General features: G+C 53.3%; 5 protein-coding genes across 5 annotated transcripts; all 5 read left to right on the forward strand.

Moving 5' to 3' along the window:
- Positions 1-766: 766 nt before the first annotated feature.
- Positions 767-1984, forward strand: CLAFUR5_03482 (CRAL-TRIO domain-containing protein; the record flags this gene model as incomplete). The annotated part of the gene is made up of 1 exon (XM_047902630.1): positions 767-1984. The coding sequence occupies one exon, from the start codon at positions 767-769 to the stop codon at positions 1982-1984; it is 1218 nt and encodes a 405-aa protein (XP_047757671.1).
- Positions 1985-3594: 1610 nt separating this feature from the next.
- On the forward strand, positions 3595-5355 carry CLAFUR5_03483 (High-affinity glucose transporter ght2; the record flags this gene model as incomplete). The annotated part of the gene is made up of 3 exons (XM_047902631.1): positions 3595-3734; positions 3792-4583; positions 4647-5355. 3 exons carry the CDS (start codon positions 3595-3597, stop codon positions 5353-5355), a joined length of 1641 nt encoding a protein of 546 aa, XP_047757670.1.
- Positions 5356-5848: 493 nt separating this feature from the next.
- On the forward strand, positions 5849-7012 carry CLAFUR5_03484 (Regulator of phospholipase D SRF1; the record flags this gene model as incomplete). Its single annotated transcript, XM_047902632.1, has 3 exons — positions 5849-6340; positions 6409-6647; positions 6700-7012. The coding sequence occupies 3 exons, from the start codon at positions 5849-5851 to the stop codon at positions 7010-7012; spliced, it is 1044 nt and encodes a 347-aa protein (XP_047757677.1).
- A 516-nt stretch (positions 7013-7528) lies between these two features.
- On the forward strand, positions 7529-10584 carry CLAFUR5_03485 (ATP-dependent DNA helicase PIF1; the record flags this gene model as incomplete). The annotated part of the gene is made up of 3 exons (XM_047902633.1): positions 7529-10276; positions 10329-10411; positions 10476-10584. 3 exons carry the CDS (start codon positions 7529-7531, stop codon positions 10582-10584), a joined length of 2940 nt encoding a protein of 979 aa, XP_047757676.1.
- Positions 10585-10801: 217 nt separating this feature from the next.
- On the forward strand, positions 10802-11926 carry CLAFUR5_03486 (uncharacterized protein; the record flags this gene model as incomplete). The annotated part of the gene is made up of 2 exons (XM_047902634.1): positions 10802-10942; positions 10991-11926. The coding sequence occupies 2 exons, from the start codon at positions 10802-10804 to the stop codon at positions 11924-11926; spliced, it is 1077 nt and encodes a 358-aa protein (XP_047757675.1).
- Between the last annotated feature and the right edge of the window lie 189 nt (positions 11927-12115).

Genomic DNA, 12115 nt, shown 5'->3' on the forward strand with positions numbered 1-12115 from the left:
ACGACTCCGATTGCATGCTCATCAAGCAATGTAGCATCTTTCACACGGATCCGACACAGGTAGCCTGTGAACTGCGACTGTCATCTAATAGGTGCCTCAGGCACGAACTGTCACATGTCAGCAACACCACATGCATCTCTCGAGATGATCGTTGACATGTGCGTTTGGAGAATGTACATAGCATCGCGATCTATTCGCCATGAGCAATCAACGGTGTATGACTATGACAATCAGTGCTTCTGCATAAATTTCAGTCATAACATGGATCCTTTGGAGGGCCGAACAAAGCCAAGGGGCTCGATAGTCGGCTCGCGGATCTTCATCGCATCCACAGACGTCACAAATCGTACAGCTCGGGTGCTCGGATGCAATAATACGTGCGGACTGGCTCTGGACAGTCTTCGGGCTGCTATCTGACTGTGATAGTTGTTCACAAATCCTGCCAGAAATCCAACTGACACCAATGCCACGAATGTGAAAGACACATTTCCGTCAACAAGTCTGAAGCGAAGATTGTGTTCCGTCTCCTGCCAGCGCAAACTCTCGTCAAAGCCAAACGCCAAAGCAGGGTCCGAAGCTTCCTAGCAGTCTGATTGATATTGTTGGAGGAGCACTGGAGGTAGGGCTGAACCAGCACCATTCGCCCGTCGCAACCTCCTTCCTTCATCCTTATCGAAACTGACCTGCTCGGTTCAGGTCGTCCACTCGCTTTCTGCCCTACAATCGTACAGAAGTCGGACTCTACCGACATACAGTACACAGCAGGATGACGGACACCCCCCAGAGTGGCGCCATTGGAAACGAGAACCTCAGGCCGAAGATGAACGGAGCACCAGACGACAATTCTCGGCCGGCGTCGTTCGTTTCCGCCGTCTCATCCCAGCTTCAGACCACAGACACGCCAGCCAGCAGCGCCACCCAGACTACCGCAGGTGCTGAACGAGAAGAGGAGGAATGGACACCACCTACCAATGGCCCGTTGAAGACCCCAATCCCGAAGCATTCACGACACAGCAAGATCGCGCCACAGCCCAAGCTCACAGCCGAGCAAGAGTCGAAATATACCACAGTCCTGGAACAGGTGTCACAATGGACAACAATTCCTACCTCGACTGCCAAGGGTGCCCCGCAGGCACCGCTTGAGGAGCACGAGCGAATGTTCTTGACACGAGAGTGTCTGCTCAGATACCTACGTGCGACCAAGTGGAAGCCGGTCGATGCTGTACGGAGGTTGCAAGAGACACTGAGCTGGCGAAGAGAATATGGCGCAGACACGTTCACACACGACTACATCAGTCCCGAGAACGAGACGGGAAAGCAAGTACAGCTTGGCTTTGACAATGATGGGCGTCCATGCCTATACCTCAACCCTGGAAAGCAGAACACCAAAATGTCGGACAGGCAGATACACCATCTATGCTACATGCTCGATCGGACTATCGATATGATGCCGGCAGGTGTGGAGAACAGCGCGCTCATCATCAACTTCCAGGGCGCTGCTAGTGGCACTGTCCCGTCAGTCGGTCAAGCAAGGGCAGTTTTGAACATTCTCCAAGGACACAACCCTGAGCGTCTAGGCAAAGCATTGATCAGCAAGACTCCGTGGTATGTGAACACCTTTTTCAAGCTCGTTAGTCCTTTCATCGACCCTGTGACGAGGGAGAAGATGAAGTTCAACGAGGACCTCCGAAAATACATTCCTGTCGAGCAGCTCTGGAAAGATGATGGTGGTGACCTCAACTTCGAGTACGACCATGCAGTTTACTGGCCTGCATTTGACGAGGAGTGTAAGAAGCGACGAGAGTCATACCGAAAGCGATGGGAGGAGGGCGGCAAGAAGCTCGGCGAGTATGAGGAATACCTACGAGGAGGCAGCCAGTCTTCTCTTCAGCAAATATCAGGGCAAGCAGACGAGGCTGCTACACAACCGCAGAGCCAGGACGCTGACATGGCGGCTGAAGGAGCGGCCAAGTTGACGGTTTAGACAAGTTGCTAGCATCGTGATTGACGGTGAATGATCGACCGACTCCGTGGCAACATCATAGGCGCAATCAGCAAGGCTGCTGCATGCAATATCAGATGCTCCGTGGAATCAGAACGAGCTTGTACAGAATAGCAGTGATTTCAGCAAAGCAGAAACCGGCCAATCCAGGTCCAGAATAGACATTGAAGAGAAGCCCGGATAGCGTTTGACAGAATTCGCTTTGAGCCTTTATATACCATACCTCTCCGCCGACCCCATACACCATTGCAAATCCTGGTCTCGGGAGGTGGTGCGTACTCATGCACTGAACATGCGACACGACTTGTGTGTGTGGTCGTTCAGCCTCGTGGTCACAAACATCACGTTGGATCCATGCATAGAAGAGTAAAGTGTTGTGGTCTGGTCCATGATTCCGACTATTGCCGTAGCTGCGTCGACAAGGAACGTTCTTCGTGCTTTCTGTTGCATTCTGCTAGCGACAGTCTGGGCATGCGTCAAGTCGATTGTTGCCTTCATCGGAAAGCCTTCGAACTTCCTTGCAGACACTGGCCTATCCGATCCCGAGTTTTGCCCTGGCATGCTTCCACAAGAGCCGATGGCCGGACTCGAGTGTGGGCCGAGTATTCGGTCACTTCACGGCGGTATCGCAAAAGCAGTACCTGGCGGCCCACTATCTCCTGTGTCAAATCTATGGAGTATGATCTAGAAGCAAAAAGACCTTCTCCAAGCTAATGGGACACGTTCTTCGTCTCCAGTGCCCAGATCCTCAACTTCCATTGAGACCATTAGCAAGATTATTGAGCAGCAGAAGGGTGGACGTTGAAATCGATCTGCAGAGGCTCTGCTCTGCCGGAGACTAATGCATGCGGGCCGATCCCAAACATCCTTGTCGAAAAAGTGGTCTGAGCACAGCGATATCAACGGCGTGACACGTCCAGCTTCTGAACAGAATCTTTCCACCAGACCAGCATCAAACCTTGTCTGTTCGCGCGCAACGATCCACAACCACATGCCGTCAGACTTCGATTCGGCTCTCTCAGCGGCAGACAAGAATTTGCTAAGCCGCCGAATTGGACACTACTGTGGTTCCTGCAAACAGAAGCTTCGCTCAAGCACCGAGAATGTGTCCTTGCAAAGGCTGTGCTCGCGTCGTACGGCATACATTGAATGCTGACATAACCAGCCTTTCGACTGTCGCTCCCTTCCAGAATAGGTATGATTGCCAGGTAGGTCCGATGTGATAGGACCACCAATCAATACTTCACCCTACGGATCTTTCCTGCCGCGGTCCACTTCAAGCGCGCAGGATGGACCCATCTCTCTACATGAGTGCAGTATAGCACTTGGCCCGACCACGCTCCAGCCGAGCACAGGCACGACGGAGACGACAAGTTCTGCAACCCGCGTGCCCGCCAGAGTTGCATTCTGATATTGGGGCTTGCCACGGGCCTCCGAGTATGAGGCCCCGCGACTCCAGCGGCCGTGTTGCGGCGCGTATTGTCGGATGTTGGAGAGCATAAAAGAAGTCTGCTGGTCCTCGTCGTTTCTCTTTCTCTCACCCCACCTCCCTTTCTTTCCAGCAACATCAACCGTTGTTCTCCTGAGCGACCATGCCTTTCCTCAAGCGCACAGAGCGGGAGGCCCAACATGCCAACCAACTCGAGAAGACGGCATCTCCTGAGCCAGTTGGTGGCAAGGTAACATTCATGGCAGTGTACCTAGGACTGGTCGCCAGTATTGGTGGCTTCATGTGAGTCTAGCATGGGCAAGTCTACGAGAGCTCCGTTCGCTGAAAGCATCACTCCAGTTTCGGTTACGTCTCTGGTCAAATCTCTGGTTTCTTCGAAATGGCAAACTACGGTCGACGATTCGGGCATGTCCAAAATGATGGTACAATCGTTTTCTCTGCCGCACGTCAAGGTACCATCACTGGTCTGCTCTGCATCGGATGTCTCTTCGGCGCCCTGATCTCTGGAAAGATGGCCGATGTTATTGGACGAAAGCTTTCCATCTCCGCGTCTGCCTTCTTCTGTTGCGTGGGAACAGTAATCGAGATCTCCTCCGAAACCGCATGGTACCAATTCGCCATTGGGCGCCTCGTCAATGGTCTTGGAATTGGCGCTCTGTCAGTGCTTGTGCCAATGTACCAGTCGGAAAGCTCGCCTGCCCGCATTCGTGGTGTGCTGGTGTCATCTTACCAGCTGTTTATCACTCTCGGTATCTGGACTGCGGAGATGGTCTGCTACGGCACTCACAATATGGCCAGCACTGCATCATGGCGCATCCCCAATGGTCTGTCATTCCTGTGGGCCCTGATCCTCGGTGCCGGTATCCTGTTCCTCCCAGAGTCGCCTAGATACGCATACAGAGTTGGTCGTGAGGACGAAGCTCGCACTACCATTGCGAGACTCGGCGGTCTTGCACCAGACTCACGTGAGGTCAACATCTTGGTCAACGACATCCGTGTCAAGCTGGACGAGGAGCATGCCGGAGGTGTTGCTAACTGGCACGAGTTCCTGACGGGTCCACGCATGTTCTACCGTGTGGTCCTCGGTATCGTACTGCAAGCAGGTCAGCAACTCACAGGCGCCAACTTCTTGTAAGCAAGCCCTTCTCCAAATCGAACATGTCTTGGAGACGCGCAAGCTAACGTCACCTCTAGCTTCTACTATGGGACCACGATCTTCAAGGCCACCGGCCTCAACGACAGCTACGTTACACAAATCATACTGGGAACAGTCAACGTTGCATGCACTTTCGGTGGCCTATACGTAGTGCAGAAGTGCGGTCGTCGCAACGCGCTCATGGTCGGCGCTGCATGGATGTTCATGTGCTTCATGGTCTACTCCTTCGTCGGCCACTTCGCTCTCGACCAGAACAACCCTCAGGCGACCCCGGCTCCAGGCAACGTCCTCATCGTCTTCTCTTGCCTCTTCATCGCTGCTTTCGCCACTACCTGGGGACCGATTGTGTGGGCTGTGGTCGGTGAAATGTACCCATCGAGGTACCGCGCTCCATGCATGGCCCTCGCTACCGCATCCAACTGGTTATGGAACTTCTTGATGTCATTCTTCACCCGCTTCATCACGGACGCCATCGACTACCTTTACGGTCTGGTCTTCGCTGGATGCTGTCTAGCACTTGTGATTATCGTGTTCTTCTTCGTCATTGAGAGCAAGGACAGGTCGCTGGAGGAGATTGACACCATGTACGTGCTCAAGGTCAACCCGATAACCAGTGCCAAGTGGGATGGAAGCCAGGTACCAAAAGAGCCAGACAGTGGATTCACCAGCGGCAGGAACAGCAGCGACGCTGAGAGAGCGGCCGGTGCTCCGGTTGAGCGCGTGCCAACAAAGACTCTGGAAGAGTAATGCAGTTCATGATTTTGTTCGCGCGGAAAGGTGGCGTTATCACAGTTGAGCGCTGGAGTCAGTACAATAGTCGTGTAATCCATTGTTGGATGCTGCAGATGCACAATTCGTGAACTTCCTTGCCTTGCTTCTTGTATCGTTATGAGTATCGTTATTAGGTATATCAGGCTCTACTACTGCAATGCGAGCAAGACACTGTCTGCTTGTGATGCCCAGCAGTTGTCAAGCAAGCTGAAACCTGCTTTATTTGGCTCGGCAGAGATGTCATCATGTGTTAGCTGGAAATGGCGTGGCTGGTGACGCTCCCCACCAAATGCATGAGATCGTCCGCTAAAGTCGATCGCCAATCTTACCACCGTTTCGTTCTTCACCTCCGCCCCCCTCCGTCCACACCCACGTTGCACAGCGCTGCGGAGAGTGTCGCGTGGCGGTGTATTGTGTGGCGAGCGAGCGAAGGCTACGGGCACCGGGGTGAGCGAGTTGGAAGAGGAGAATGCCACTACTCCCTGCCAACGTCGTTTCTCCGGTCAAGGAAGAAGACAGCGATCCGCATCAAGCCGGAACCATACCACCATGGGTACACATCAACGACAGCGACGAGAAAGCGCGCTTCCTCCCGCCAGAACCATCAGTACCCAATACGCGGCACTATAAACCACCAACCAAGTACGAGCCGGGGCGGAAGTGGGATGCGTTTCGGACGGCAGAGCCAGGTCTGCTGTCGATGCCCATAGCAGACCATCAGACGCGATGGATCCCGTTTATGCAATCCGGCCCGAATCCACGAGAATACAGAGGGGAAGGCGTTGTCAAGGATGAGCAATGGATGGCTGAGAATACGCCTATATTCACGAGAGGGTGGGAAGAGGAAGATGAGATCGACCCACAGGCAAAGGCGGGCCAGACAGGCATGCAGGGGATTGCGTTCCTAGGGAAATGGCTCATCAGTCCGGAGAGACAAGAGAGGACGGTCAAGTTCTTCTGGGTAAGTCGAGAAACCAACGCGGGTAAAGGTCAGTATCATGTGTGATGCGGATGCTGACAACAACGCAGAGAATGCTCCTAAAGAATGCATTTGTGCCACTGGTCTTTCGACTGACCATTCTTACATTCTCCGCCGCTGCCGCTGGCGTTGCTGGAACCATTCTTTCATCTGTCCACAAGGTCAACGAGGATCCCGATCCTAGCAACCAGTGCGCACCACGAGCTTCTACATACATGGGCATCATTGTCGGATCGATAGGCGTGCCGTACATTGCCTACATTACATGGGACGAATATATGAGCAAACCGTGAGTGTCACCCACTTCTGCATCATGTTGAGCATGTACTAACGGTTCTCAGGCTTGGTCTGCGCTCCGTTGCGGCTAAGACACTTCTTCTCCTCTGTGATCTATACTTCATCGTCTTCTCCGCCAGCAACTTGTCTCTGGCATTTAGCGCTCTTCTGGACGACAGCTGGGCTTGTTACGATATCTCCTACCAGGTTGTCGGTGATGTTCCAATAGCGGTCTCTCGAACATGTCCCAACAATCCCGGGATATGCTCCAAGCAGAAAGCCCTGACGGGTGTGCTCTTCGTGGCTTTGGTGGCATGGTTGTTGTGCTTCAGCATCAGCGTGCTGAGGGTTGTCGAAAAGCTGCGACTCGACTACTAGTACTGGTTGGAGAAGCAGCGGTATACGATTGACGAATGATGAAATGATACCCAGAACATTGGTAATGTGTATACAAGCGCGGCGTAGACAGGTTGGCAGGGCATCGAACGAGCATTGGGTGTAGCATACAGTACAGGATACTGGCGTCAATGTACGAGCGTTGTGTCAAGGCCTTAGGGCATCACCAACACCATGCGCAGTGGCGACATGCTGTTCACTGCATATGTCGCAAAGCATGCAGTAAGCTCTTACCTTCCGATGGATCTCCTTCACGAAGCGCACGCGAAGGCTTGGTCAAAGCTCACAAAACGCGAATCTCGCGTCGCGTCTATCTGGGCCAACCACGACCTTATCCCACCACACATCATGCATGCCAGATATCTATAGTGCCTTCCTGGCTGCTAGCATCGTTGAAACTGGGCACTGCTGTTGCGACAGTCGCTTGCTAAAGATATCGAACCTCCTGGACAACTGCAACACAGATAAATGTGACATCTGGCTTCGCAAGACTGCAAAATGGCCCTACCTCAAACAACGTTCGTACCTTGTCCGAACGGCACCGGACTGATGCCTCATCCTCTGGCACTGGACTCGATCTCTCAGGCCCAGTGCAGAGTGTACCAGCAAGACCGTCCAGTGGTCGAGGGAGCTTTTCGCCAAAACACCATAACTTTCAGCATGCGACAGATAATGCTTTCTCACCTGTCCTTCTATTGCTATAGAGGCGTGCTCAATGGGGCGCCCTGTACGTTGTCCGAGGGTCAGCTGACGAATATGGGCACGTGGCTTCTACAGCAGTATCCGGCATTGAGCATGGAGGAACAGGTCACATGGCTCAGAGCAGATTTGCAAGTCCGGGAATCAATCTCTACGAAGGACCAGCAGATACTGAAGCTAGACAACATTGCCCAAGCCCATCGTGGCAACTCAGCGACTACTGAGCCGGCTACGGAATATATCCTTGCGATACAGCGACGCCTTCAAATCACCTTGCCTCAAATTGATCATCTGCGGAAGTGCGAGGAACGGGTCATTGCTCTCATTGCTTCCCGGCAACTTGTCAAACCACTGCCGATTGTAGAGCCCGTCTCACAGACTCCGGCCAAGTCGGTGCCAGAGCGGACCCCTTTGGCCTCACTATCTGCGAACATGGCATCCAAAGCACAGACAATGCCAGGCACTTCGCTGAAGAGAAAGCGAGCTGATGCTGAGCCGAGGAACGCATCCGAAGTGATAGAGCTGCTTGACGATTCCGAAGATGAAGATCAATTGCAAGGCAAAATTGAGGCTATACAAGCGAAGATCGCCGCGATGCGTTCGCGGACGAGCAAAGAAGATGAAATTATCCCTGGCAAGCGAGTAAGGAAGAGTCGTAAGGTGGCTGGTGAGACCAAGACCAAGCCAGTCGTGCAACAGGGGCCCATACTTGCGAACGCGCAAATTTCACCGAGGCCGACTCCTGTCACCCGGGATGCTTATGCACCTCCTCGAAGCTCGCAAAGGTCGCCACCTTCGCGTAGCTCCAGCGGGAGCGTGAAATCGTCACAACCCCGAGAAGCAATATCGATGGCGGCGAAGAGCTCAGCCGCGGGGAGGGCCTTGCCCACTTCGAGCGTGTTCTCGCCACAGAACCAACGGAGTCTTCCTGCCTCGTCTAGACCTTGCTTTGGGCTCGTCGCGGCGGGTCAAGCTACAGCACCTGTTCCGATGTCGAACTTGTGCCAGATAGCTCAGCCCCCCAGCAGCCAGGCAGGTCGACAGCAGCACGTGGTAGATCTAACATCATCGAGTCCGGTACGAGCCCAGCCAGCTTCGTCCATGCCGGCATCTCCAGATGGACCAACTTTGTGCAAGGAACAGCAAGAAGTCGTGAACCTCATCATGGCCGGAAACAATGTTTTTTACACAGGCGGCGCGGGCTGCGGAAAGAGCACAGTCCTCAAAGCATTCGTGCCGCGTCTGCGGGATAGAGGCAAGGTCGTGCGAATCGTTGCGCCCACTGGCAGAGCAGCTCTCGATATCAATGGCTCGACTACTTGGACGTATGCCGGCTGGACGCCTCTTCACATGAAGAAGCCTTTGGCAGATCTAAGAAAGGCCGCGCATGGAAAATTCGTACGAAACAGACTCAAAGGCACGGATGTGCTGGTGATAGATGAGATCAGCATGGTCGAGAATCATATGCTTTCCAGACTTGATGCGATCATGAAGGAGGCCCGTGGCAACAACAATGCCTTCGGTGGAGTCCAGCTGGTCGTCACTGGGGACTTCTGTCAACTGCCTCCTGTCCGCCCTTTCCAGTACTGCATGCATTGTGGTCGCGAACAGGCGCAGAAGATCCTCGCTGATGGCAGGACTGTCCATCGTTGCTACCAGCACGGCGATTCCAATGATGATGACAAGTGGGCTTTCAGAAGCACAGTCTGGCAGGATTGCAATTTCAAACACATCAATCTGACCAACATCCATCGTCAGAGCGATGAAGTATTCATCAAAATCCTTCAGAAGCTGCGGATCGGGACAGAGCTGACGACAGCTGACCGGAAACTCTTGATTGATCATCCTTGCGATGTCAACAACGCCGTGAAGCTGTTTCCTACTAGGGAAGAAGTGCGCCGTATCAACATGGCGGAGTTCGACAAGTTGAAGACAGCTAAGCACAGCTTCACTTGCCTCGACCACTTTCGGTGGAACGAAGAAAAGCACCCACACCGCAGGACGAAAGGCGACCGTGATCACCGTGATGGTTCGCTCGTGGCATTGAGAGAACACCGCTTGGACAGTTTGGTCGAATACAAGCAAGGCATGCTGGTCGTGCTGTTGGTGAACCTCGACATTGCGAACGGATTGGTCAACGGCAGTCAGGGTAGAGTTATCGGCTTCGAGCCTTTCGATCCCGCGAAGCTGCCGAAAGCAGGCCGAGATGTGGGTGGTACACGGACAGGAAAAGCTCCTTCCGGAAGATTCGGTACATCGCAGGGCGGCGGCCGTCGCGCGCGGGAGAGGTCCATGGAGCCTGAACAGGATTCCAAGGGAGAGTTGCGAGGGGAGTACGCCTTCTTCAGAGAAGCGCAGATCTCCGAGTACATTCAGCACGCTCGCAACATATCGAAGTTGTGGCCTATTGTCGAGTTCGAGAATGGCCTGAAACGAACGATCTATGCAGACTGCCAAGTCAATGAGCTTGGAGATGAAAAGGAGTATACTCTTTTGGCTAGGACCCAGATACCGCTTATCGCGGCTTGGGCGATGACGATACACAAGGTGAGCAAAGTCCTACGACACGAGCAAAGCATCACACTGACCCTGTGAACAGAGTCAAGGCATGACATTGAACAGGGTTATTGTCGATCTTGACAAAAGCTTCGAAGAAGGGCAGGAGTATGTTACTTTGTCGAGGTAAGTCGTGACAAGATACACCTGTTCGCATGCGAAGCACGGTCGCTAACACTTTTGGGTCCAGAGCGAGGAGCTTGGATGGCCTAAAGGTCATGAGTCTGGGTGACAATGTTGGAAAGGGTGGTAATGCACAAGTGAAAGAGTTCCTGTGGCAGAAGTTCAAGTTGAGATAAGTATTGAGTCAGCTTCGAGCGATACAAACACTCTTCACCAAGTGGAATCTGACGTAGTGGATTGCCTCCTGCCTCCTTCCCTACCGGCGTGCGTCGCAAAGACGTGAAGCGCGAATAAGTGGGTCTCGCTGCCTGGAAACGCGACGAGCTCGACTATCCAACATCTTTCACATTGTCTTCCTCGAACCAAACATCTCTCACACACACCGTCGACGCGATGCCACCAGCTACGAAGCGACACAAGACTGCCACCGTGAAGGCATCTCCCAGCAAGAGCTCAGACACACCTGCAGGAGCGAAGCCATGGAAGACCACGACGCGGCTGACGGATGGAAGGGAGCTTTCTGAGATGTCGAGGGTAAGTAGATAGTGCTCTGACATACAACATTCGTTGACCACATCTCAGTTTGACGAAATAACCTCGAAATTCACTCAAGCCGTCACCATCAAGTACAAAGAGGCCTTCACACTGAGGCCACTCATCATCACCGAAGGCTCGCTCCAAGGTCGTCGCGTTCTTGTCGTGGAGCTCTTCAAGGACTACTTCCGCTTTCTCGATTTGCCGACAGAGATACGCTTGATGATATACGAGATGCTGCTACATCCACACTCGGGCCCGATGAAGATTGGCACAGCAATGCGGAGAGGAGAGAATAGGCGCCCTTTCCGCCGAGGCGAGGATCTTGTCAATTACTCTTACATACTCGCTGCCAACCAGCAGATCTCCGCTGAAGCTGCACACGTGTTCTACGGCATCCGTCGCATCGACTTTGACGACCTCGGACACTGTCAGCTTTTTCTCAAGACAATCGGTCACATGCGCGGCTATCTACGGGATATTCGTATTGGTCCAAATGGCTACAGCAGAAACAAAGCACGATCAGTCTTCAGCATGCTCAGGGATGCAAATGTACTTCGAAGACTTGAGTTTGACCACACTAACGTGTGCCGCGATAATGCACCGACCTGGACTCGCGCTGCGAATGTTGACACTGTGGCAGCGGACCTGAAGACTCTGTTCAAATCGCTGCGCAAGACCCACAAGACCTTTACAACCTTACAGGATATCCTCGATCTGCTTCAGGTAACTGGAAACACGTGTGGTCATTGTCGAAGCAAGAATGGGGAGAATGTGGCGTGCTTCAGTTGTGACATTGCGAGTCGCGGGGAATCTCATACTTGTGCAGGCTTCGATTGCGGCAGCGGTGGGGGTACTGTGAGATGCTCAGACATGCAATTGCATTGCGAGGAGGTTCAGAAGAAGCTTCGCGCTGCCGTAGCCAAAGTATTGGGCATCGAGGTCGAAGACGGGAGCCTAGTGCACAAGTCTACACAAATCTGAGATGCTCGCGATGCCGCCGATCATGGGCATTAGGCTTGGGCTTGCTCGGTATGTACATGCACGAAGTCTAGCTCGGTGGGCTGTCAATGGCCATCACTTGCAGACAGTCGAAGGATATTCGCTGCAGCAACACATAGGAGTACCGATATTCGTTACATCCCAGTGAGACTCCAACACCGTTGCGGTGTG

This window comes from Fulvia fulva, chromosome 2 (genome assembly GCF_020509005.1).
Source record: "Fulvia fulva chromosome 2, complete sequence".
Lineage (NCBI taxonomy): Eukaryota > Fungi > Ascomycota > Dothideomycetes > Mycosphaerellales > Mycosphaerellaceae > Fulvia > Fulvia fulva.